At 39.9% G+C, this 25,920-nt stretch overlaps 1 protein-coding gene across 1 annotated transcript; it reads left to right on the forward strand.

Moving 5' to 3' along the window:
* Positions 1–25,191, forward strand: SLC15A1 (solute carrier family 15 member 1). Its single transcript, XM_032679379.1, has 23 exons — positions 1–86; positions 3,494–3,516; positions 6,520–6,604; positions 6,690–6,831; positions 9,115–9,234; positions 9,401–9,500; positions 9,751–9,841; positions 11,053–11,136; positions 12,237–12,319; positions 13,486–13,572; positions 14,605–14,694; positions 16,625–16,669; positions 16,777–16,806; positions 16,933–17,021; positions 18,174–18,255; positions 18,734–18,859; positions 20,052–20,204; positions 20,614–20,663; positions 21,280–21,390; positions 21,531–21,627; positions 22,067–22,213; positions 23,072–23,179; positions 24,367–25,191. The coding sequence occupies exons 1-23, from the start codon at positions 83–85 to the stop codon at positions 24,550–24,552; spliced, it is 2,133 nt and encodes a 710-aa protein (XP_032535270.1). The 5' UTR covers positions 1–82; the 3' UTR covers positions 24,553–25,191.
* Positions 25,192–25,920: the final 729 nt, after the last annotated feature.

The raw sequence follows: 25,920 nt of genomic DNA on the forward strand, positions 1-25,920 counted from the left end.
CCCAGCCGCCCCCAGCAGCTTCCTTCCCTCTTTCCCTCTTGTTTTCCAGCCCTGAGAGTTCCGCTGGTACCGGGCTGGCAACATGGGTAGGTGCTGCGGGGAAGGGTGGGGGTAGCCTGGAGGTGGGTGGCAGGGCGGTAGCGGTCCCCGGTCTGGGGGCCGCGGCAGGGATGCCGCCCCGGGATGAGCACCGGAGGATCCTCAAGCCGCCTCTCTCCGAGTCGGTTGTCCGTGCCGGACTGTGAGCTGGCAGTATGGCTAAGGAGCCGTGGGCCCCCAGGGCTGGCTCTACTGTTCGGTGCAGGTCTGAGGACACCTTCGGATGCTCTTCCTTTTTTATCATCCCTCTTCCTCTGGGGCAGCTCTCCCTCTGGCAATGCTGTGTCCTGGCTTTCGTGACCCTGCCTCAAAACACGAGCAAGAGCCGAGTGATGTTGCCTTGGCCTTTGTGAGCTCTTAGAGCTGAGCCTCTGGCTGGTAAGGTTTATCCTACACTTTCAAGGCATGCGGAGCTTAGGATCTGAGCACAAGTTACATGTGGTGTTTCTCACACATATTAAATAATGCTTTTTTACTGAGACTGTTTACCTAGGATTGACCTAGTGTTTTTTAAATATATTGAGACACAGATTGAACATTCAGATAAGGGCAGAGCCCATTTAGCTAATTAATCCTGAAGATTTATTCTTGTCTGAATTGGAACACCAAGTAGTAAACGTGCAAACAGTGCTTTTCTGTGGTGTAGCTCTACATTGCTGTTTGTTGGACCCTTGGTCCTGCAGTGTCAGAGCACATTGGTGTGTCTCTCCTAGCAAGCAGTTCTTGAGCTGGAGAAACCTTGTCTTACACAGGGAAGGAACCTGAGAAGCAAAAAAAAAAGAGAGAGAAAGTGCCATTGCATCTTCAGCAGGCAAATCTGCATTCTGGGAACATGCAGCTGTAGTGAAGAGCAGGCAGAACCTGGCAATGGTGCTGCCCAGGAGGGCACTGGAGTCTCACAGACTCGGGCAGCCAACTGTGAAAATGGTGATGGCTGTGGGAAGAGAGAGAAATGCGATGCAGCTGGGTCTGCTCACGTAATATCAGGCTTGCTGCATTATTAGTTTACTTAGATGGTTTCTATGTCAGTGTTTTTCAGGAATAGTGAAGTGTGAATCAGGGACTCTTGGAGTTACTTGTCCTGATGGTAGCGACATCGTTGTGGAGGTGCTGGAAGGCTGCTCCAGAGAGCAGAGGCAACAGTTTGGCTGTGCCACAAGTCAGGTACCAGGAAAACAGGCTTGTTCTGGAGCTAGAAACATCCTCAGTGACAGTGTGGGTGTGTACAGATTTAGCCTGGCCACAGACACGAAGTATTTCAGTCTGGTAGATTTACTGAATGGAGCAAGGCAATGCACTTCCATCTTGTGTCACGGAGCGTGAGCTGCAAGAGTTGAAGCATCACACTGCATCCCTCTGACTGCAGGGAACCACACTGATGGGAGCTGCTGGGGAAGGGGTGGGAGCCATAAGCCTGTCCCACCTTACCTGCAAGTATGAGAAGGAGAGAGTGACCTACTGATAAATAATTATTTAGATGCAGTGCTAAAGCCAAGAACTGAGTGGCTTATGCCTTTACATTTCTTAAAAATATTTTATCTCTAAGGGAATACAAAGGGACAACTGCTTGGAGGTTTATATCGAAAAATGCAGAGCTCTTCAGTGTTTTGTGGAGAGAATGAGGAGTTCTGCTTGTCATTCTATGTGGGGAGAGAATAAGAAGTGATGAGGGTTGCCTCAAAAAGGGACTGCTCCAAAATGGTACTAGCAAACCTCATATTTATCACTGAAAATGATCCAAAATGTTGGGTGCTCTGTGCTTTTGTAGATCAAAACCTGAAGCTACCTGATGGTGGAATCCTCAGCTAACTTAGGTGTCTTTGTTGAAATGTTGGCTTTAATGCTATTGGGAGTTTCCCTGACCCTCTATGTAAAAGGAGGATTGAGGGGTAAAGTCAAAATGATTGAGAAATAAGTGTATCTCTTAAACACGGAAGTTAGACAATGTTGTCTGACAAAAATGCCTCTGATGTCCTCTGTGTAAAGTTTCTTACAGAGGTGATACTTTCACCATTTGGAAAGGAAAAAATGCAACCAACATCAAGTGCCTTGATATTTTTGTCCCAAGGCTTAGCTAACAGGTAGGAGCTGCCCGAACTGTTGTTCTCTGTACATGTTACGAAAAAATGGCAATATGACAGGTGTGCTGGAAAGGCCAACAACCGGAAATAACCAAGGAGTTGCTATGAAGATAATCTATCACTAACATCTTAGTATCCTTCAGTGTATCTGCTCACATGGGTTGTATAAGTGACATTGCCAAAAACTTTAATAACTCATGTGCCTGCACGTGGCCTGAATTTGTTGTGTTAGCACTTTCAGAATGTTACTTGTTCCCTAGGAAAATGTATTCCTGAGTTACCTGCTGTCTCTGTTGTGAAGGTACTTGTCCACAACAGTGAAGGAAAAAATCAGATTAATTAGTTTTAATAATTTCTGGAAATTATTTTAGTTAATATCATGTCGAACACTATAGCGTTGCTGTCAGCTGTTTTTATCCATTGTGAACTATGGACTAAATAATGATTTTGGCAAAGATACTTATAGAGATCTATTGTGGGCACACTTGGTTTACAAGCAGGGATTTCAAAGTTCACATCTTGTACTTGTCTTATCTTAAGGATAATGAGTTTACTTGTGGTTTTATGTGAAATGTTGACATCGACTATCTAGCACAGTGAAAGCTCAGCCTACAAACCTGTCCCCTGAGCCAAGCAAGCCCTGCAGGACACTGCTTGGAGGGCTGCCAGGGATAGTGGGCCTGCCATGATCAGCTAGAAGTCACTTTAGGGCTGCTCTTTAGATGTCTGCTCTTCCTGCCCTCAGTAGGATCCTCCTGTGCTTCCAGGTCTTCCTGGGTTAATTTTCAGGTTGTGGGAATGCCTGCTAACATGGATCACTCAGTTGCACTGCGTGTTCAGTCCTCTTTAAATCTGAGCTGTGGAAAGTTTGTCCCTTTTTGGGACTTGACCTCCATCCGTGGCAGGGCATCTTTAGTCTGTTCCTTACTATTGACTTGCCTTCAAGGTAGCATCCCTGAGAGCGAATTGAAGCAGGATTCATCTTCTCTGAGTGGCTGGATGGTCTAATACCACCTTAAATGATATGGAGTGAACAGTCATAGTAGGATGGGATGCTTTGTCTTGTCGGTCCTTTTGAATATTTCCTGTGACTTTATGCACACCCTGAAAAAGCTAAGACAATCAAGTAATGTTTTGCCTAATAACCATGAAAAGTCTCCCTTTAGTAAACTGAACATTTACTCATCCTGAAAAATACTGTGCTTGTATTTCATTATTTTGAGCTGAACTTTTTTTGAATCTTCCGTTGGTTTTAAAGGAATATTACTTACTACTTTCCATTAACTTCTGTTTTGTTTTTTTTCTCTTCACAGCTGGAAGAGGTAAGGGCAAATCAGTAAGTATTGTTTTCTCTTATAAGAAGTTGCTATACTGACTCTCTTTGGGTTACATTGTTTTGGTAACTTTAGCAGTACACAAAATAACAATCACTCTAAACATACATTAAATGTATAAAATAGTGAGCTGCTGGCCAACTGATGCAAAAGCAGCCTTGTAGTTTTTAAAGTTCTAGCTAAGTGTAAGTGTGCTCACCATCCTGATAACAAATCTGAAGAGATAACAATGCTGACTGAGCAGGCATTGGTCCCTGGAGCCCATCCTTGTGGCTGAGTTGTCATCATCCAGCTCTCCTTTAGGAATCTTACTTTTCAGTGGTAGTTCTTGCTCTTGAATCTTTGAACTGCTAATGACATGTGTCTCAGCAACTCTATCTCTGTGTTTGCTTTTCTTATCTTATAAGGTTTTACTCCACAGACTTTCCCTCTGCTTAGTGGCTTCCTCAGCAGCCAAGGTCAAAACTGTGCAGTGGGGTGGCGGTAAACCCAGGGCAGGGCAAAATTACAGAGAGCATTATAAAACATAACCTTCAGGTTACCCCTTTGGTGGTGGATCCAGTGCTTCCTGACCAGTGAGGATTACAACAGTAAAGGTTTTGGTGGTAGATGTGTGTATGTGCACATGTATACTGTAACAGGGGACAGTATAGCGCAGAACAAGGACAAGTATAAGTCATATATTATCACGGATTAATTGCATAGTCTCCTTGCTTGTAGCATCTTGGAAAAGCAGAAGGCTTGTCACCTTTGGAAAGACCAATAACTTTCTCCTGCCTGCCTCTGTTCATACTCAGCTCCAGCTGTGACATGCAGATCCCTTCCAGTTCAGAGGCAGACAGTAAAAGCCCACCAGTGGCTGCTGTGCCACCATGCGAATGCAGGATGTCTCCGCCAGGCACATAAGCACTAGTGGCTTAAAAGAGAAATCCAGCCTTGTTGGATTGCAACCTCCCCAGACCAGCATGCAACACCCTCTTAAACAATAAGGTGTTGGGTAAGATGATGTAATGCTGGGGAGGTTTGTGAGAACCCCAAAATGGTCAGAAAGATTTTAGTGAGGTTTTGTGACATTCTGGTGGGGATGGGTCCCACCAGCTCCTGGTCCAGGACTGCTCTGTCTTTTTTCTCTCTGTAGGCAGGACAGACATGGGGAAGACTTTGTTCCACCTCAGGAGTAGACATTCTCTCCTCTCCTGCTACACTATTCCCAATTACACCAGCAGAAACAAGTCATGCAGTCTGGATTACTGTTTCAGTGACTAACCTAACATGTGCTGAAATCAAAATCTCTTCGGTATATCTCATAGCTGCTGAACTAAACCTTCACAGTGTGGTTCTCCATCTGTCTCCTCAGGAGCATGAACATTGTCATGGCTTAGGGGGATAGTGTGTGGGCAAGGTGGGAAGCATTTGTCTCTGTGAACTCCACCAACACCTGTGTCCAAGTTGGGAGTAGTTATCCAGAGCTCCTGCCCTCTTCAGCTGAGGGAAATGGGCACTTTCAAGTGAAAGTAACTAATTTTTGGATACATGTGGATGATCTTCCTTTGGAGACACCTCTTTCTGCCCAAGGAGGATGTGATAAATCAAGGATGACAAATATATATTAACACCTCAAATTTTGATTGCTCCAAAGCTAGATGAGTCCCACTGGCACTTGCCTGACATTGGTTTTTTTCAGTGAATCCTGCTTATCAAACCATGGGTAGGATGAGCACTACATACTTGGTTCTGCTAGTAACAAAAATCAACACTGTTCAGGCTGCTCAGACATCCTCACAACTGAGTCAGATATGTCAGCAATGTGCTTACCACTTTCATTTCTTTTGCAGTATTCACAAAAAACCTGTTGTAGCATACAGGTCTCAAAGTCTTGTGTTGTTCATTGAAGATTTGCTGGAGGCATGGGCTCTCTGATTTACTTGTGTCAGGCAGGATGTTCCCATGTAAGGTTTCTTTCCTTCTGATCTGCAACGTTAACTTTTTCCTGTTTCACATGAAATACAGATCAGTTTAATTCCTGAACCCTTGCAATCCAAACAATGTTATTTTTTTAATTAAACCTAAGAAGCATGGAAAAGAATTGTTTTATCTCTGGAATGTTCTGAATCTTATTGAAAATCTGGTTTTTTGCTACTTGTAGAATTAAACCAATAAAAAAAGATTTTTAAGGAAGAATTATGTTTACGTTGCATTCCCATTAATTTTAATAGAAATTATATCATGTATTCATCCACTAAGAAAAGTAGATGATCAGAAATTAAACTTCAAGTTCTACTGATAATGTCAGATTTGTACCTGATGTATGTTTTTTTTCCCTTTGTCTCACTGGCAATAACTCTGGTACAAGCTACATGACTGACCATTGACAAGCCTGTTGCAGCAGGTGAAGGTTCAGTGAATCTGGCATCTAATGCCATACCATTTTAGGTTAGGAATAAATTCCATTCTATCAAATCTGAAGAAATTAAGAATTCTTCAAGCAGAGTATTTTTAAGGATGGGGAGTTGTTCTTAGAAGTTTTCTTGAATGAAAATTTTAAGTGTTTATTTTTCTCAACTGCAAGTGTTTAAAAATAACCCCAGGCTTCTAACTGTGGTGTGTTGTGGGTTTTTTTGTTGGTTTTGGATTATTTTTTTTCATAAACGTGGCTTTTTGTGTATTTTTAGATACCAATCAAGACTGCTCTAAGAGTTAGGTGCTGGAGACCTCAAATATGTATAGTGCAACACTTGAAGGTCAGGTAGAGCATTGCTAAAGATCTCTTGCAAAGGGTAGATAAACAGTGTGTAGAGCTCTGGGGACCAAGAGGGGAAAGTGAGAATTGACTCTTGGTTCAGGTAAACCATTGTCATTTCCACAGAAGCCCATGCAGCCTCCTGACCCTGAGTACCCACCCACTTCCACTGAGTTCATATTAACCTTGCTCAAGCTGTGGGTTGCAGTGAGCAGTGTTAGTTTGTGTTGCACAGCTCTGACCTGACACTGTCTCTTGCCTCCAGTCACTCTGCTCTGGCTTCCCTCTGAGCATCCTCTTCATCGTCGTCAATGAGTTCTGCGAGCGGTTCTCCTACTATGGCATGCGAGGTATGTACTGTGTCTCCTTGTGCTGACCATGTTACCCTGCCCTGACTTTGGTTTATAACCCATTGTTTTGTTGTTCTTCCTACAGCTGTGCTCGTTTTGTATTTCAAGTTTTTCCTGCACTGGGATGACAATTTGGCCACAGCCATCTACCACACGTTTGTTGCCCTGTGTTACTTGACACCTATCCTTGGAGCAATCATTGCGGACTCTTGGCTGGGAAAGTTTATGTGAGTGCTTCCTCAGAAAAAAACCCAAAAAATCTTGAAAACTCACCTGAAATCAGTGTTACATAAACCATCACCTAAAACAGCAGCTCTGAACACCTTCAGAGCTGGTGTTGACTACTCCAGGATAGTTTGTTTTATTTGACCAAAACTTGAGGTTTTAATTGATTGAACTCAGACTTGAAATTGCACTGTTAATTAAGAAATGTTCCAGTTCTGCTAATCAGTTAAGGGTAGTAGAATGCTTTCCCAGCATACTGCATGTTTTTCAGCTCACCTCGACAAAATGCAAGCTAAACTAAGGAAAGTATTCACCAAGCTGTGAAAAGAGATACCAGAGATTATAATTACATTGGACAGCCTCTTTACCTACTGTAGGTGGCCAATGAAATAGTGAATTAACTGGGACTTAAACTAAGTTTTAAAATACTGTATGATTTCAGAATTGACAGTTCAGTGAGAGTTCTTATTGAGTAGCAAGTCTGTCTTTAAATCATGTATTCTGTGTTTTTTACCTGTGTGCTAATTGTTCAGGAAAGTACCACTGCAGTTCTTTGAAAGGTAACCAGATTATTTCTAACAGCCTTATCTTGCTCTCCTTTACTAATGTCTTGATTCTAATAGTGTTTACTTTTGCCTGAAAAAAAAAAAACACAATAAAGATTTTATGGAAGGTCATGAACCATGGATGTTAGCTGACTTGTCAAAGGTCTCCCAGAGATGAGAGATGAAGCTATCTGTGCTGTGCAGTCAGCTGCACCACCTTCTGCTGTGCTGACAGCCCTGGGAAGCCCAGGACTGTGACCACTGCCCCGTGTGCTCCACGGAGCTAGTCTGAGCAGTGTGAACTCACACTGCAAGTAGCTAGATATGTTGCAGATTGCAGCCTAAATATGTTGTGTACTTGCTTGTTTAGATGGTATAGTTTATTTTTTTAAAATCCATTTTGGCTTCTACTTATTTTATCAGGATGAAGCTTTGCAGATCTTGCATCCCTTCTCCTTTGGTACTTGTTTAACCTCAATTGTACACTTTCTCCCAAGCTGTTAGGCAACTAAAGTAACGAAATTGAAGTGCTGTTTAGAAAAACATTCTACGTTATCTGTTAAATATCACTAAACAGCAGATTAACTGTTCCCCCACTTCATAGATCTTTCCTCTGCTACAGGGAAGAGAATTTTAAGCCAGAGAAACTTTGTTGTAAAGTAAGAAGAATTTGTCTGTGTCCCTCTTGTGTCAGGGTGCTGCTCCAAGCTTGATGTGAGGATCTCTGGCCTATGTCAAATAGAGTTGATTTGTCCTAGGTCTTGGAGCCTGCCTTTCATTGTCATGAGTTGCACTGGGTTTGGGACTGCTTCTCCTGCAAACTGAGTTTTTAAATACTTTCCTATCATTGCATCATATTTCTCCTCCTTTTCCTCCAAACTGGAGAACTGGATCTGTACCTGTTGAATGGAGGCTCACCCAAGGAAGCAAATGAACATGGATTAAACTACAGTCACATGCTTAAGGTCCAAAAAATTTAAAATGGAGTGTGTTTTTACATACAGAAAGGAGGACTGGACCCTAAAGGCAGGGGGTGGGGGCTGGTGATTCTGCAGTATTACCCTCCTAGGCACCTCCTGGTAGAGGAAGTCAGGCTGAAAGCCTGCAACCTGTGCTCTTCAGTGCTGCTCTTGCTCTAATCTGAGTGTAAAGATGTTCATACACAGCCAAGTGGGAGAATAGAGTTGTTGTTCACAAAACTATTTTGGTGTAATTTCCATGATTAAAGTAGATTTATAATTTTTTTCTTCTTTTATTCCTGCAACTACAATATAAAGCAACATAGAGAATGTTTAGTGATATTAAAATCAGTGTAAATTGCATATTTGTGTTGCAGAGTAGTCCATTTAAACTTTACCGTATGCAAAATATAATAATGGTATTCTTGAGTTGGTTATTAAAAAGCCAACCACTGAAGATATTTAAATATCTCCCATGAGCTGATGATATCTATAGAATCCATTTGTCATCTTGTCTTGTTTAATTAAACAAGGCTACTTAAAATAATAATAATAAAAAAATAGAATAGAATACTGTGGCAGTGGTGTGGGGATAAATTTTTACAGTAGCTTTTGACAAGTTCAGTCCTTATTGTATCTGTTAATTGTGCTTCTTTACTAAGCATCTTTGAAATAAGCAAAAGTCTGCTTTATCTATGTAATCTGCATTATCTGTGTGCATTGTGTGTGTGTAATTGTATTAACATATCTAAAAAAAATGTATCTCCTCTCTTTACAACAGGACCATTGTCTCCCTGTCCGTTGTCTATACGATTGGACAGGCAGTCTTGTCTGTGGGTTCCATAAATGACCTGTCGGATCACAACCAGGATGGCTCTCCCGATAACGTACCATTGCACATGTGAGTTGCCTTGTACATGGGGGTTTTTTCCAGGCTGATGAACAGGACAACTTACACCTTAAATTTATGCTACTTGAATTTCAACTGTCTTTCAATCAGTCTAGTATTTATGCTTTAAGAAAGAAAATAAAGTGATTTTTTTCCCTTTTTCTCTTCTTTGCTTCAGTGCTCTGTCCATGATTGGCTTGATCCTCATTGCGTTTGGTACTGGTGGGATCAAACCTTGTGTGTCAGCATTTGGTGGAGATCAGTTTGAAGATGATCAGGTAACAGTGTCTTTCAGATTTTCAGTTATACAAAAATTTTAATACTCTAATAATGTTTTACTATTATAATACTCTAATAATGTACGTGTTTAGACATATGCATTACTGCAGTGTTTCCTGAGTAGCTGAAGAAGGAGATACTGAACTATTTGTCTTGAAATGTGAAAATAGACTTGCTAATTTAACAGTCTAGGCTCATCAATGTGGTTCTGGCTAAGCCTTTCTAAATATCTTTCTGTTTTTACTGTAGGAAAAACAAAGAAGTACCTTCTTCTCTCTTTTTTATATGGCCATTAATGCTGGAAGTCTCATATCTACTATAATCACCCCAAGTCTCAGAGGTAAGGCCACATATTTGTTTATAAACAGTTAAACATCAGAAAAGGATGAGTGTTGGATTGCAGTCTAGTTAGGTTTAAATTAAAGTTATGTTCTCTGACACACTGGAGTTATCTAGCAAATGGTTTTCAGTGTGTCATTCAACTTCTCACAGGCAAGGTACTGTCAAAAACAAGCCAATCTGAGACCTGAATTGCCTTTAGGATCAGAAATACTAGATCCAAAGAGACATGGTGGAGCTGACAACTTGTATGCCTTAATGCATGTTTTAATTCTGTGAAGGTACAAATGTGTCACCTCTTCCAATACCTTTAAAACCATCACACTAGAAAGAGTTGTATTGTTTGCTGGGAAGGGAAGTGGGGAGAGAGCCCTCTCCTCTGGAAGTGAAGGCTCATGCTAAGTACAGGAGCATCAATACACGTAGTAACCCATTTATCCATGTGACAAGGTAAATAACTTTTCATATTGTTAAACAAGAAAGTTATTTTCTCTTCTGCTTATAAAGAATAGCATGACCCTAAACAAAATGCAAACAATTTGCTAATCTATATGCATATGGAATTCTGTGGCAAGCTTACACAGATGGTGCTGTATGGATGTGCTTGGTAGGAGTTTGAGGAAGGCTTCTTTTCTCGAAAAAAAAGGAAACAGCATGTGAGTTCTGGAATAACCCTGAAGCACTGGGGTGAAATTCTGGCCTTTGGATTTCTTGACTGGAAGGCTGTGTAGAAGTGTTTGAGATGTTTGCTTAATGCAAATTCTGTCCTTTCCCAAAAAGGAACTAGAGATGCATAAGGCACAACATGCACTTTACTTCCTTGCTGATTAAGGGTGAAAACTACCTTGGGAAAAAAAAAAAAAAGACTAATTCAGCTGAGGGAGGTGATAAACTGCCATGTACGGTAAAAGTTTAACCAAAAGGCTAATACAACTAAATCAAGACATTAGTTAGCTGCAAGCTAGCTTTCCCCACCCCCCCCCGATCAAACTCTCTTCCAGAGGTCCCTTCCAACCTCAACCATTCTGTGATACCTTTCATTGTTGAAAAGGGAATTATTTAAGTTGGATACTGATCATCAGTTCTGTGGATGTCAGCAGAGAGGTTTGTTGTACCCCTGTGAGTTAACGATGAATGTGAAGTACAGAAATCATACGTAAAACATCAGTAGTGCTGATTGGGACTTTAATCTAATGTTACTTTGTATTTCAGCTACAGAATGTGGCATTCATACCAAACAGCGATGTTACCCGCTAGCTTTTGGAGTTCCTGCTGTCCTGATGGCTGTCGCCTTGAGTAAGTGGTTCTGTTGCCATCTTGCTACTTCAGTGATTAGATGATAATGATTTCATAATGGAAAAGTGATAGAAATTTCCAGGTAATACCTCTCCTAAGACCTGAATATTTCTGCAATTTTTAACTCAAAGTTTTTTCGTGGGTGGAATTAAACTGAAGCATTCACTTTTCCAGAAGAGACTGATGTACCAGGAGAGACTGCTGGGGCTGGGGAGAGGCATGAATATACCTTTGAATTCTATATATTCTGTAAATTACTGTCTATATTTCTTGGACTACTGGGATATATAAATAGATCTTTTGAATGTAGTGTGAAAATTCTCAGAAAATATGTGTTTTGGAAGTTATCTCTAGTCCAGTAATGCAAAACTGTATAATTGTCCCTGCACTGGAGAAATCCTGTACTTGGCATGTCATTATTTCTCAAACACCTGCATTTTTTATTAGCTGTGCTACAGGTCACTCCCTGAACCTGACTGCTACATCACAAAGACCAAGAAACTGGGGGGTGGCATTATGTACCACAGTAACCCTCCTGGTCCTGGTCCTTCATGGTCCTGACCAGGAGCCCCCCCAGCTACCAGTGACCTCACCTTGCCCTGTGTGCTTAGCCTGAGCTGCACAATGGCTGGGGGGGTTGCTTGTGTCCTGCCCTGCACGTGACAGGGTGAGGCTGAGGAATGTGCCCTGGGCATGGGAGTAAAGGACACCTTGGTGAGTCCTGCAGTTCAGGCAGAGCCTCGTGTCCCTGTATGATGTGAGCTGCAGCATCGTGAACTCCTAAAAAGGAGCCCGTACAACAAGGCCAGAGCCAAGGTCCCAAGTGGTCCTAGTTTTGACCATCCCTCAATCAAACTGACCTCCCATTGAGCACTTACCTTAAGAGTTTCCAGATTTAGTTTTTTGTCTTAAATAGAAGCAATCTGCTGGTATTAATTTGATTTATTTTACTGTATGAGAATAGGCCATTTCATTGCTCATTAGGAGACTTATTTCCACCCTCATCTAACTCCTTAACTGTTACAGTTTCCATACCAGATTATTTGCCACTATTTTAATATAATTCTGAGTTGCTTTTGGTTTCTGTTTGCATGTTGTAGTCGTGTTTGTAGCTGGAAGCAAAATGTACAAGAAAGTTAAACCTCAAGGAAATATAATGCTTCAAGTTTGCAAATGCGTTGGAGTAAGTACTGCTTTTATTCCCAAAATCCCTGGCAGCAATTTTTAAAACTGTTCTGTAAACATTCCTAGATCAGAAATCTGTCATAATATAAGGAAAGATTCTAAGGATTTTTTTTTTTTTTTACTTTTCTTTCATTGCTGACACTCCAGGTTTAGACTGCCCTTTTTTTAAGTATATCTTGATTTATACATAAATTATACAAGTGAATTTATACATAAAGAAAACAAAGTAAGATGTCAGTGATATGTAAAAGCTTATCCTAGCTTCTGGGAATCATTCCCTACACATTTGTGCACCTTTCTGCAGCCCTGTAGTAAGAGATAAACATGCCTTGACCTGAGCCAAGAGCAGAGCTACCAGTACATTTTATCAGCAAATATTTATTGCTTATTAAAAGAATGTTATTTACAATGCAGAGGTATATTGATCCCCACTGCATTAAGGAAGTTGGGGGTTACATATCAGCGTGAGCGTGCAAGGAAGGGAGTGGAACCTGCGTGAGTAGATTTGCAATAGATTTTTGCAGTGCCTCAACTTTGAAATCAGGGGATTTTTTTATTTATGGGCTGCTTCATTCTCTGTGCAGCCCTGCCAACTTGTCATAGTCTAGCCCATTGCTTATCTTGTAAGCACTGTCAAAACTAAATCTTTACAGGTGACTTTGGCCATTGCTTAGAGTGCTGCTCCTAAGACCCACCTCTGCCTTGCATATTATTCCATGTGGAAAATCTTGGGAGTTCTTTGCGTCTATATTTGTGTAGATTCAATATCAGAATGTGAGGCATATCCACAAGATGCACCTTCTTATGCTGAAATGTACTCTTACAACCATTCAGCTCTGAAAATCTGTGCATATGACACTGTTCTACTTATTGTTGTACCTAAGTAAGTCTGAAGAAGACAGGTCTTCAAGCTCCCAACATCAACCCACACTGAGAGAGACTACTCTCAGATGTTTGGTTGACCTAATCCCAAGTGCACACTCCACTGGCTATGCAGTGTGAGACCTTAAATGCAATATTCCCATAGATGATTGGAGCAGTTAACAGAAGTAACCTTTAGCACCCTCTGAACACTAGAAGTGGGAGCATAATCTTCAATGATAAAACAGCTCATTGCATTTATAAATATGTGTAGTGCCATTAAACAATTCTGTCTCTCCTCAGTTTGCCATCAAAAACCGGTTTCGGCATCGCAGCAAGGAGTTCCCCAAGAGAGAACACTGGCTGGACTGGGCGAGTGAGAAGTATGATGTAAGTCCTGTGTAAGCCTCTTCTGCTGTGATATCCCCTGATCCTCAGCTTCTCTCTGTCTGCTCTGAGCCATTGTTTCAAGCACTGGACAAATAGTTTTGGGCCTCTTGATCATTTAGTAGCTAATGATCTGGCTCCTCTGGGCTTGTAGGTTATCACTTCAGCTCCTGTGGGGGAGAGCAGAGATGTGTGAGTCAATGCTCTCTGTAATCATAGGCTGTCCAGGGAAATTCAAGGGAGATGAAGAAACTACTTTCCCTTGCCAAACAAATACAAACACTTATAAGTTTTCGGTTAGGAAACTAGCAAGCATTATCTTTCTCGAGTTTTTGTTTCTCTTGATAAACTACCTTCAAACAAAATATGCTGGTTTAATGACTGCAGAGGGGGAAAATGGGAATGGTGCTGCTACCTGTCATGGTTAATGCACAGGGCCATAATCCTTGTCTTGGAATGAAACTTATGAATTATGATTTGGATTTTCAGTTGAAGTGGGTAAACACTGCATCCCCTCTGGCCTCAGTATAATTTGTAACCACGACTCTCCAAGCCTTACATCCCATAGACCCCAACCATGTCACTTGCCTCCGATCTGCTTTGCCCAGTTGTCAATGGCAGCACAAACCTTAGCCTGTCACTTTGGTTTTCCTTTTGCCGATATGGTTTGTTCCTACGTGAAATTCCTCACTTGCCTGTCATTCAAATGCCTCCTTCCTAAAAAAATAATGCAGCACTAAGTGATGAATCTCATGCTACCATCAGTATACATGCAAGAACACCAGGTCTCTCTGATAGCAGTGTCACCTTCCACACACACAGCCCTTCCCACATCCACAATCAAACTTTGTATTATTTTAACAGAAATAATCAGAAGTACCCACAACATGGGAAGTTTAGTATGTGGGTAAACATTACATGATGGGTCTTTGCCTGTTGCTCTGCTGTGAATAGCAGTCTGCAATTGTCTTTTTTTTCCTTTTTTTTTTTTTTTTTTTTAACCAATTCCTCCTGTGTAATTCTTGTTTGCTGCAGAAACGACTGATTGCTCAGACTAAGATGGTGTTGAAGGTGCTTTTCCTTTACATCCCTCTCCCTATGTTCTGGGCACTTTTTGACCAGCAGGTAAAGTAGAAATTGTTTGGCTTGTTAATTAGAGCTGTACGCTATCACTCTGTGTACTCTGAGGTCACCAGACATAAAAGGTGTGTATGAGAGGGTAGAAAAACAAATTCTTTAACCCGGTTTTAATGCAAAATGATAGTTACTGAGTCCTGCTACTACAGGATGTTCTGCAGTCAGGGTAATCTCAGTTTATCTGAACATGCCCAGGACTGCTTCAGTGACTGAGGTCTCTCCAAATTTTATATCAGACCCGGACTCAGGGGGTGAAACAGTAATTTAAATTTTTCTTAGTTCTAATGTTTCTTCCATTGTCAGTTGTGAGATGAAATGTAGTGTTCTAGTGCAAATAATGTTGAGAATCAGGGCTTAAATGATCTGGATTCCAGTTTGCTTAATCACTTGCACCCTGTTATAAATGCAGAATCACAGAATATGCCGAGTTGGAAGGGACCCACAAGGATCATTGAGTCCAGCTCCTGGCTCTGCACAGGACCATCCCCAAGAGTCATATCACATGCCTGAGAGTATTGTCCAAATTCTTCTTGAACTCTGTCAGGCTTGGTGCCATGAAGACTTCCCTGGGGAGCCTCTTCCAGTGCCCTCTTCACTGGCTGAGTGAAGAACCTTTTTCTAATATCCAACCTAAACCTCCCGTGACACACCTTCAGGCCATTCCCTTGGGTCCTGTCACTGGTCACCACAGAGAAGAGATCAGTGCCTGCCCCTCTTCTCTCCCTCATGAAGAAGTTGTAACTGCAATGAGGTTTCCCCTCAGCCTCCTCCAGGCTGAACACATCAAGTGACCTCAGCCACTCCTCCTGTGGCTTCCCCTTAAGGCCCTTCACGATCTTCATTGCCCTCCTTTGGATGCTCTCTAACACCTTAACATCTTTCTGTATTTTGATGCCCCAAACTGCACGCAATATTCAAGGTGAGGCCGCGCCTTGAAAGGCAAAGTGAGAGCAGGACAATCCTCTCCCCCAACCGGCTGGTGACACTTTGCCTGATGCCCCCCAGGACACGGTTGGCTCTCCTGGCTGCCAGGGCACTGCTGACTCAGATTCAACTTGCCATCAACCAGGACCCACAGGTCCCTTTCCGTGGCACTGCTTTTCAGCATCTCATTCCCCAGTCTGTATGAACATCCAGGGTTCTTCAAGCAGAAGTGTAAACCTATAACTCCCATTCATTTGGTGAACTGAGTGCTCAAGACTCATGAAAGCAACTTTCATAGTTATGCACTGAAGCATGAATTTAGGAGGACATCTGAGAGAATGTCTAGGCTTGAAAGCTTTATCCAGTGCAGATGGGTATGAAGTTTGGTCCAGATTCCCTACCCTGCTGCTTTACTACCTGTGAGCTGTAATGATCCGTGTAACCTGTTACAGTTAGGTAATTCTACTATGAAATTCAGAACTAAATACTCATTACATGAATAATAACTCATATCTTGGACAGTGGTACATTGCAGGTGGTTAAAGGCATGCAGCACAGATGCAGCAATAAGCATTCTTATCTCACCCTAGGATCAGACTGAAAGTCAGCCCCACTTAACCCAGCTATTGGCAGGTTTTTGAGGCAGAAGGCTCAGGGCAGGTTGAGCCCTGGTTTGTCTGCACGCTCTGCTGGGCTGTGTGAAGGAAGGATGGATGTATTGGAGGTGTGGGCTGCTCCACCATCTCTCCACCTAATTTCTGCATCTAAATTATTTTCTACTCTATTTCACAAAACAAGTAAATGAAATTAAATGGACCATGAGGATTGCTTTGTTCAAATGTTTATGTTGCAGAATAAGAATACTCCCAAAGCTAGCTTTATTTTTTCTGTTGTACTGCATGTTTTTCCCAACACTTTACTTATGAAAACAATTCAAGAGGAACTTTGGAAGATTGATTTACTATGACATCTAATTTTCTCTTCTTTTATTAAGGGATCAAGATGGACACTGCAAGCCACAGTAATGAATGGGGATTTTGTAAGTTAATTCTTATTCCTGGTTTGGTTTTTTTTTTTTAAGTAACACTTTTCAGACCACTTACTTGTTGTCATAATATTAAAAACTATTTATTTTTCCTTCACCAGGGTATTGCAGTTCAACCAGACCAAATGCAGGTACATTTAATCTTCTATCTGCTGATTTCTTCTGAAAGATTACTTACATATTGACCTTCATTTAAAAAAAAAATTACTTTGAAAAATACTTAATTTTTTTCCTCTTCTTGTGTTCATCTTCAACAGATTGTGAATCCAATCCTGATTATTATAATGGTCCCAGTTGTGGATTCTTTGATTTATCCTTTAATCAAGAAATGCAAGATCAATTTTACGTAAGTTGATGTAATTACCTGACTGCAACAGAAGCTCGTTTTAGTTGTTTGTTTAAATGGCTCTTCCAGCCCTAATGTAACGGTAGTGTATTCAAAATGGGTTAATATTTAAAAGAAATTAAAATATAAAAAAATATAGGGTATTGCAAGTGGTGTGTAGAGGCACCACAGAGTAGAATCTAATAGTAAACTAACAATATTTTCCAGTTAAGGACAAAACCTTCCGATTGCAGGAGATGCTCTTTACTGTTTTCCACATTCCCTATGTCTGCCCCCTCTCCTTCCTCAAGAATATGACATAGAAATACAACATATATTCTTACTATGTGTCATGTTTTGGGCTTAAAACTACCTGAAGATGTGTTTCCTCTTCCGTCCCAGTGGGGAGTCTGGTTCACTGAATACCTCTAGCTGGATCTTCAGTGGGCATTACATGTTATTTTTAGAGTTGGTAATGAAGTGGCTAGCACTTGCAAGAGAGCTTGCAGAGGCAGAAGAGAATACAGTTCTTAAAACAGTTTTCACAGAGCTAAGGTGTAATGTTGTTTTTCCATACAGTTAGGAAGAATCTAGGGTGTGTGATGTGCTGGAAACACTGTCATTCATTTATGAACACTCTACATTGGACAAATGATGCCATGAATAAAATGGCTACTTTAAATTTACCCTTACAGCTTAACTGAATATAAGTAGATGTCTTCTAATTCAAAAAATTCCTCTTGCTTCTTTTGTTCAGTATTATTTAAACATACGATATGGACACACATTGTTACTCTCTTTTAAAGGCATATCTACCTGTCTCTTTGTTGTAAAGCTAACAACTGTATTAGATTCAGGTTTTTCTTCCTGCAAAACAGACTTTTTCAGGAACCTAATAACTATGTTCAATCAGTATTTGAGCCCAGCAGATGCAGAGTAACAGTTTATACTAAGATGCTGCAGAAAAGACATATTTCCTGAAGGTGTAACTATAAATTGAGGCATACCTAGCTAAGTGGAACACTTTCTGTAATAATATCAGCCCTTCAAATGGTGATAATGTGCTACTTGTGGCCATTTGAATTTCCAAAGGTGGAAAGAAAAAAACCACACTTCTGAAGCTTTGAATTCACATTTCTCTTAAAACTCACGTGTCTTTTGTTGTTGTACTAGGCCCCTGAAGAAGATGACTGTTGGTATGTTCCTTGCCTCTATGGCTTTTGTTGCTGCTGCCCTTGTGCAAGTGCAGATAGATGTAAGTTCAGCCCCATGCGAGTATTTACTATTAATATTTGGTTGTTAATACAGAACAAAGTGTTTTTAGTAGGGAAATGAACTAAGAGTCCAAGTTTGGAACCAAGCATACAAGCACAGAAGTAGAAGGATGTTAAAGAATATTGCAATACTGTGATTAGCATAATAAAAAAAAACAGGATGTGGGAAAAGCTCATTCCTTGAATGCAGGGTGGCCTTGGTAGTGCCAGCATGATGCAGCATTGATAAAAGAAGAACCACATCTGGCCATGGAGGCATTGTTGTGGATGAGAGACTTCTTTCCTAAGGCAACTTGTGAGACTAGTAACAAAACCTGTTATTTGTGTTGCGTCCCTCAGATAACTGTAAATTGTAAGGCAAATGCTAATGTTCAACATGAAATAATAAAGATCACAGTAATTATAGTAATTTTTCCATGTGACTTAGGGCGCTGATTTTACTTTTTTTCTGTCCTGTAGAAAACTTATCCAGTTTTCCCTGCAGCTGGACAAACACAAATCAGATTAATGAACCTAGGTAGTGTTCCTGCAACAGTTCAGCTTCAACCTCAACTTCAGGGTGTGCATGTAGCACCTAAGGAGGCGGTAAGTAAGGGTAGATGAGGAACAACAAGTTAAGAAAAATCTAATGGAGTAAGTCAGTCATTCTTAACTAATGGTTCAAAATTGATTTTTTTTTTTTCCTAGGTTTTTTTTCTTCTAGTAATTTTAACTATTTCTTTTTTTTTTGTATTGTGCAATGAATTGTTACTGAAAACACAGTGAATGAAGAAATGGTAACTACGTTGATATTTTGACAGGCTAGTTTGTTTTGACAAGAGTAGAGGTTTCTGTCAAGAAACGTTCATAAACTTATCAGTGACTTTAAACTAGTTGAAAACTTCACTCTCATTAAAAAGGTTCCATTTCTTAACAGCAAGAACGCTCCTTCCTTCAGTAAAAGTCCATTCAGCTCTAGTAGGTCACTGCTATTACTGTAAGGGATGGCTTACTTGAACAAGGAGCTTTTTCTGTGGCTACATCACATGTTAAGCTTCAGGTTCTAATACAACACAGCATTGGTAGCTCTGTTGACAGAAAAATGTGATGGAGCTGATGGATCTTTTTGATAAGTGATGTTAGAAGTGTGATCTCTGATAGCCTGAGGTCCTTTTTCTATATAAGAGGAGAAATCCTACTCCATTCTCCTCCAAATGGAAATAGAGCTATGAGGAGAAGATAAAGGCACCCAAAGTGTATACTGACAAGGAATGGATATAATCATGGTTTATACCTGAAAATAAGGGCATACTCTGTCTATTAATGTTTTAAGTGTTTTATGTTGATTAAACATGTGTGGAATATTTTAAACATGTCACTTCTGTTACGCTGAAACCATAAAGATGAAGTTTGCATTTGCATCTTTTAGGTGTTGCTATTTGGAAAATGCTGCATCTTATGATAGTGCTGCCTCTGTAGCTAAGCAGAATTTTTTTCTGGTGGTTGTGGTAAACCTGATTTATCTGGAGCAAGAAATACACAGGAAAATATAACAGCTATTCCATAATGTTTGTGGAAAGCCCATGTGACTTTGAAGCTTGTGTAACAAATTAAATTAATAAAAGAATAGTGATCCAATGGAACAAAACTGAAAGTTAGGGGATGCTTATGATCTCTGGCACTTCAGAAGTAGCACGTGTATAAACTTCTGACACCCCTGAGTCCATAACATTCCCTCAAAGTTGTAGACAAGTATGCAGTTGCACAGAAATTCATAGCAATTTGTTTGTCTTTGTAGACAGACTACATGATATTTAAGACTTCTGAGCTGCAATCATTAAACATAACTTCTGGATCACTAAACGAAACTCAATCTTTGGAGGGCCTGCTAGAGGGAAAACGTTACACTTTTGCATTTCAATTGTTTGGAACAGACATTGTTTCTAATTTGGTAAGTCTGCTTAATTCTTAAAATATACATTGATGTTTTGATAGCTAAATATGTGGACTGTGTGAAGCTAAGAGGACAAGCTTTGAGTAGCTTTTTATTTTGTCTTGTTTTCTGTCTCTCTGTCTCTGCTGTAACAGTAAGACTGGTGAGCTGTAGAGAGCAGACCAGGATGTTGTTTAAAAAAAAATAAAAAAATTGTTATTTACCTTGATGATTACCCTTTCCCCAAGATTTAGATGTGTGGTCATATGAGTTTCCTAGTAAACCTGTATTGTAGTACGTTCCTAAAGTGGAAGGTCTGGAGTCTTGCTCTGAAGTCTCTGTTAATTGCCCACTGCCATGCAATAATGCATATTAAAGCTCTTCACTGAGGCCAATGAAGTATTTTGATAATGGTCTATTCCACCAGATATTGGACAATGTTACATCAAAACCAGAAGAAGGAAACAATCTCATCAGGTAGAGTTTGTTTTGCTTCTAAATTTTGACAGTAGTGTGACTATCTCTTCCATCTGTCTTTGGGCGGACTCTTCTTGTTTAATCTAGTTTTCTATACTGTAGGAACTCACCTCTTGCTGGATACTTCATTTGATGTTTAGGGTGTGTAAGAACTTCCGAGGCATGATTCATTTAAGCTATCTTGCACATCTGCTTTGGGTTTAATTTAGCTAAAATCAGAAACATGTATTTCACTCCATTGCCTAGACTTTTTTTATTGATGAACTGCACAGACTACATGTCTATACCTTCTTTTTAGACTTGAATAAAAAATATTCTCCTGCTTCTCTCCTTTTTTTTTTCTACATTTTTCATTTGCTGATGAATTTTCTACTGGTTGTAGTAGCGGCTTGCTTTTGATGTTTTCCTAAGAAGGCAGCAGGCTGACAGCTTGCTTTTTGTATTAGCTACACTTTAAGAGATTTAGAGTTCTTTCAAAAATGTTAACTGATACGAAAAAAATATTAAATGGGAAGACTTGATCCTTGTTGTGCTACCAGTACATTATTGAAAGCAAAACCTGTATTCTTTGACTTGTATATTTTGTGTAGTATTTAATAACTCTTGCATTTTAAAGGTTCATAAACAGCGATGTTTCTACTGTTGACATTACTCTGGATGATGAGACTGTTGCAGTGCTGCCTCCTCTTAGTGCCAGTAATTACACCACCCTTCCAGGAGGACACTCGTAAGCATTTTTCTTTATCCTAATCTAATCTTAGATATGCTTGTCCTTGGGAAAAGGGCATAGAACATTTTCTTTTTATATATATATATAAAATACACACAATTGACTATACCTATGCTTTGAACTGTTTTCTTTTTCAGGCGATATGCCATTAAGAGTGAAACTCCCTCATCCATTTGTTCAGTTTTATCAAAGAAATTTGGATTTGGCAGTGCCTATACCATTTCAGTCGATTACGTGAGTTGCCAGTGTTGTTTGATGGAAATATAGAATTACTTTCCATGTTGTATACTTTAATTAAAAAGCACTTGTAGAATTATCCCTCTTGCTCCTAATCATACATATGATATAATTCTGGTGTGTTAAATGGAACATAAAACCACTGCTAACTATAAAAATAATGATGGGTATGATAATGACATAATGCAAGAATTCATGGTCATCACTAATAGCCTTAAATCTTTAGCCCTATTAGATACTATGGAATTGCATGAAATCTGCTGTGAATACCTATACTTTATAACTAGGTATGCAGCTCTTCATATGCAATATTTTTTATTTACCCAGAACTTTGTATATGATTATAGAACTACTTAGAGTGTCTTTAGTGTGCAGACTTTTTATTACTTTTATTTACTTTTTATTACTGTTCCTAACGTGCTATTTTTATTTCCAGTGTACTCAAGGCACTCTTAATATAACATATTTTGAAGATATTCCACCCAGTTCAGTCCATATGGCGTGGCAGATCCCTCAGTATTTTCTTCTTACATGTGGAGAAGTAGTCTTCTCTGTCACTGGGCTGGAATTTTCATACTCACAGGTAGGTTTTGCTATTCTTGTGTTAAGAATCCTGATAAAAACTAAGATCTTTGATCTGTTGTGTTTAAGTGGTGGTTCTATACTGCTGCTTTGATCAATTATATCCTTTAGAGCTTCTTAGCAGGACTGTATAAAGTGATGCAAGTTGGCCCTGGTTCACTAGGATTCAGTGTTTTACATGAAGCTGTGCTGAATTATGTAATTTGAAGATGACCACCAGTCCTCAAATTTCCTCCTAACATGTGACTTTCCATTGAAAATAAGAGGAACTGTACTGCTGCTGTAAAACTGAACTGGAGAGCACTCAAATATAAAATAAGGAAATACTTATGGATGCCTCATCTCCACACCAATTTAATCCATACAGCCTTTAGCAGCAGTTTAGTTATACTTTTAAAATTCCTTTGTCTTCTGACCCCAGTTTATTAACTGTGTGTATTTCTTCCCTTAATTTTGAGTCTAGAAGCTGCAGTGATGGGAACATTTTAAGATGTGGCTTGCTAGATGATGATGCACTCAGTTTCTTCATTTCAGGTGTACCATGTGTTTCCAAGGTGTAAAATGTGCCTGTTAGTTACTCAGTATATGTAAAGTTAAAGGTGTTATAGTTAGCATACTAGTGATCTCTTGTTCCTCTAAGCCTTCTCCAGACCTATTTAGTTCTCTAGCAATTTATAATTTAAAAAAAATCAAACCAAAACAAAAAAAATCCCAACCACCACCAAAATCAACAAAACCAAGAAATCCTCTTCCCCCCCTGCAGAGAACCAGTGTTTGTTGTATGGTAAAAAATGCAGTAAACATCAGAAAATAAGTCATAGCAGTGTTTGCCCAAAACTTAAATATCTGTCTTTTACAGGCCCCGTCTAATATGAAGTCAGTGCTGCAGGCAGGATGGCTGCTGACTGTGGCTGTTGGTAACATAATTGTCCTTATTGTAGCTGGAGCATCCAAACTCAGCAAGCAGGTAAGCACACAAGCAATAAGTGTGCTATTATATTACACTGTGAGAAAGCAGTTCCAATCCAGAGGGGAGTCACGGCAGATAACCCTCAACCACAACTTTTGAACATCCTCATTACGGTGGATTTGCATTTAAAACTGGAATATGAGAGGTTAGTGTTGGCTACAAGAGTGTACTAGTCAGTTGTAGAACTAGTTCTTGACTGAGTAATCTTATTAGAGTATATAAATAACACAATTATGAGTCTTTATAACTTATTTAGGTTAAAAACTAGTTTTGAACTTGAACAAATAGTTCTTCAATAGAGGCTTCTACCACTTATCTCGTTTGCCATCCTTAACTCTTCCTGTCAGCATCCTTTGCTTGCCAGCAGCAGTCTCTAGTATCTCTGCAGTGAATTTCTTCTCATGGTGTAGAAAGTCTGTGACCAGTTTAGCTGAAATTCTGGACTAATGGAGTTAAAACCTACCAAATTTCTGTTAATTCTTAATGAGTCCTCACCTGCATACCACAGTCCTGCCACATCCCTTCTGAATCCATTGGTTTCATACCTCATTCTTTGAGGCAGGAAAGCTGTTCTCTGGTAAAGAACACTTGTACAAGACTTCCTATTAGTGGCACTCCCTAATGGATCAAAAAGTCTGAGAGAGGGAAAAGCCTGTCTCTGAAACAGGTCTGGCAGTCCCAGTTTCAGCTAGATTAACCAGAAAGAGCATGAAACAGGTGTTGAGGCTTTTCAGGTGGAAGTTGTACTTTGAAACCAGAGTTTCTGGTCTTGTTCTGCCCACATTTATGGTCAGTAGAAACTTTTAACTGCTGACCTAAGTGGAAGCAGAATCACTGCCAACTTGGTTTAGATTGAGATTACCTGAGCAAAAGGAGGTGCTGAGTTTCCTTTTCATTCATTTTCCAGTTGCTTCAGGAAAAAGATATTATTGAACTTTTCAGCATTCACAGAACTTCTGTCTTTTCAGTGAAGACAGAACTACTGAAAGAATTTAAATTCTCAGTTGCTTTAGTATGTAATTATATACATCTACTACTTAGTCCTGTAAGCCATATGATACTTGTTAGGCACACTCAGTTTCACATTCTGAATTCTCTTCTTGCAAACACTAAAATAATGATCCAATACTCTTGAGGAATGAATATTGGTGGATAATTTGTGCCTTTTTTTTTTTTTTTTACAGTGGGCAGAGTATGTGCTGTTTGCTGCATTGCTGTTTGTAGTTTGCATCATTTTTGCTATTATGGCTACCTTTTATACCTATGTTGATCCAAATGAGATCGAAGCCCAATTTGATGAGGAAGAAAAGAAAGCTAAAAAGGATCAAGATGACCGTGAAAAGGAAACTGAAGCTGATTCTAAAATGTAGAAGCTGTATTCAAGGAGTGTTCTTAAATTATGAAATCCCATTCACTCTCCCTGCAGTAAGAGGAATTTGGGTAGCAGTAATAACTCTTCTGGATAATGTCTTGTGGGAGACTTTAAGAAAACCTGTTTTAACTTAAAATGGAGCCTCTCTTGGCAAGCAATAGGAAAAGATTAGTCTCTCTCTTGTACTGTATGTGGTATCCCGAAGAAACTCCAGCAGAATTTGCACTCTTAATGTACCTCAATCTTAAATATTATAGCATTAGAATATTGAAATTAGACTTGGAACTATTGGACCTGTGAAAAGTATTTTTATACTGCATTTCAATTTTGTAGCATGAAAGAAACAAGTCTTGTCAAGAAACAGCAATTGAAGACAAGCTCTCTGCATGATCTCTCTAGCCTCACCGTTACTTCAAAGCAGCAGGTCACATGTGCCTTAAATTCTTTTGTACTTTTGTACAGATAATGGGAGCAAAGCAGTGTTCAGATTAAAATGCTGTCTGTGCTCCACATGGCAGTAACTTGGATGTGCACTGTAATGTAATGCTTTATGTGCCTGTTAACTACCCATTTAACTCCTGTTATGTCTTTAATTAATATTAGAAGTGTCCACTCAGGTAAGCTGATAATGGCAAATGACCTTTGGAATAAGCAACAGCAATAAAACATGTGGTGTAAAAACTAATGGAAGTGGTTTAAGAATGTGGCTCACAGTTGCATGTTAACAAAACTTGATCCCGCCTCTCTTCTGCCTTTCTCTATGTGCTCCATCACTTGGAGCTAATGGATCAGTTAGTCTTAATATACCTGTAACATCCCTCAAATTTATGGTATGGAAGACTAAATTTTGCTGCTTAACAGGATACTGTAGTCCATGTTATGGAGTGTCAGTGGTCTGCATGTTGCTTTGGGAATTTTTATTTAAGGTTCGCATCCTGTGCTTTTCCCAGCAGCTAACTTGGACTCACTGGCTCCTCCAGTAGACTGGCCAGACTTTCAACTGCTTTGATGGCTGGCTCCCAATGCTCTTATTCTATTTTACAGCAAGTCCATTTTAATATTTGGAAGTGCTCACGCAGACACATATTCAAGCAATACGTGTTTTGCTAGTGTTGCAGATGCACGGGCCCCTGTGACCCCTGTTCCCACTCCAGTTGCTGGCACTTAGACCTTCATATGCATAGATAATAGAGTCTCTCACCCATGAAAACAGAAATGGAGTTTAAAAAGTTAAGTCCAAGGTGCTCTCTCTCCTGCATCACAGATAGTCACAATATTCTGAATTGGAAGTGAACCACAAGGATCATCAAGCCCAGCTCTTAGGTGAATGGCCTCTACAGGGACCAAACCCATGACCTTGGTGTTA

Source organism: Chiroxiphia lanceolata, chromosome 2, assembly GCF_009829145.1.
Source record: "Chiroxiphia lanceolata isolate bChiLan1 chromosome 2, bChiLan1.pri, whole genome shotgun sequence".
Taxonomy (NCBI): domain Eukaryota; kingdom Metazoa; phylum Chordata; class Aves; order Passeriformes; family Pipridae; genus Chiroxiphia; species Chiroxiphia lanceolata.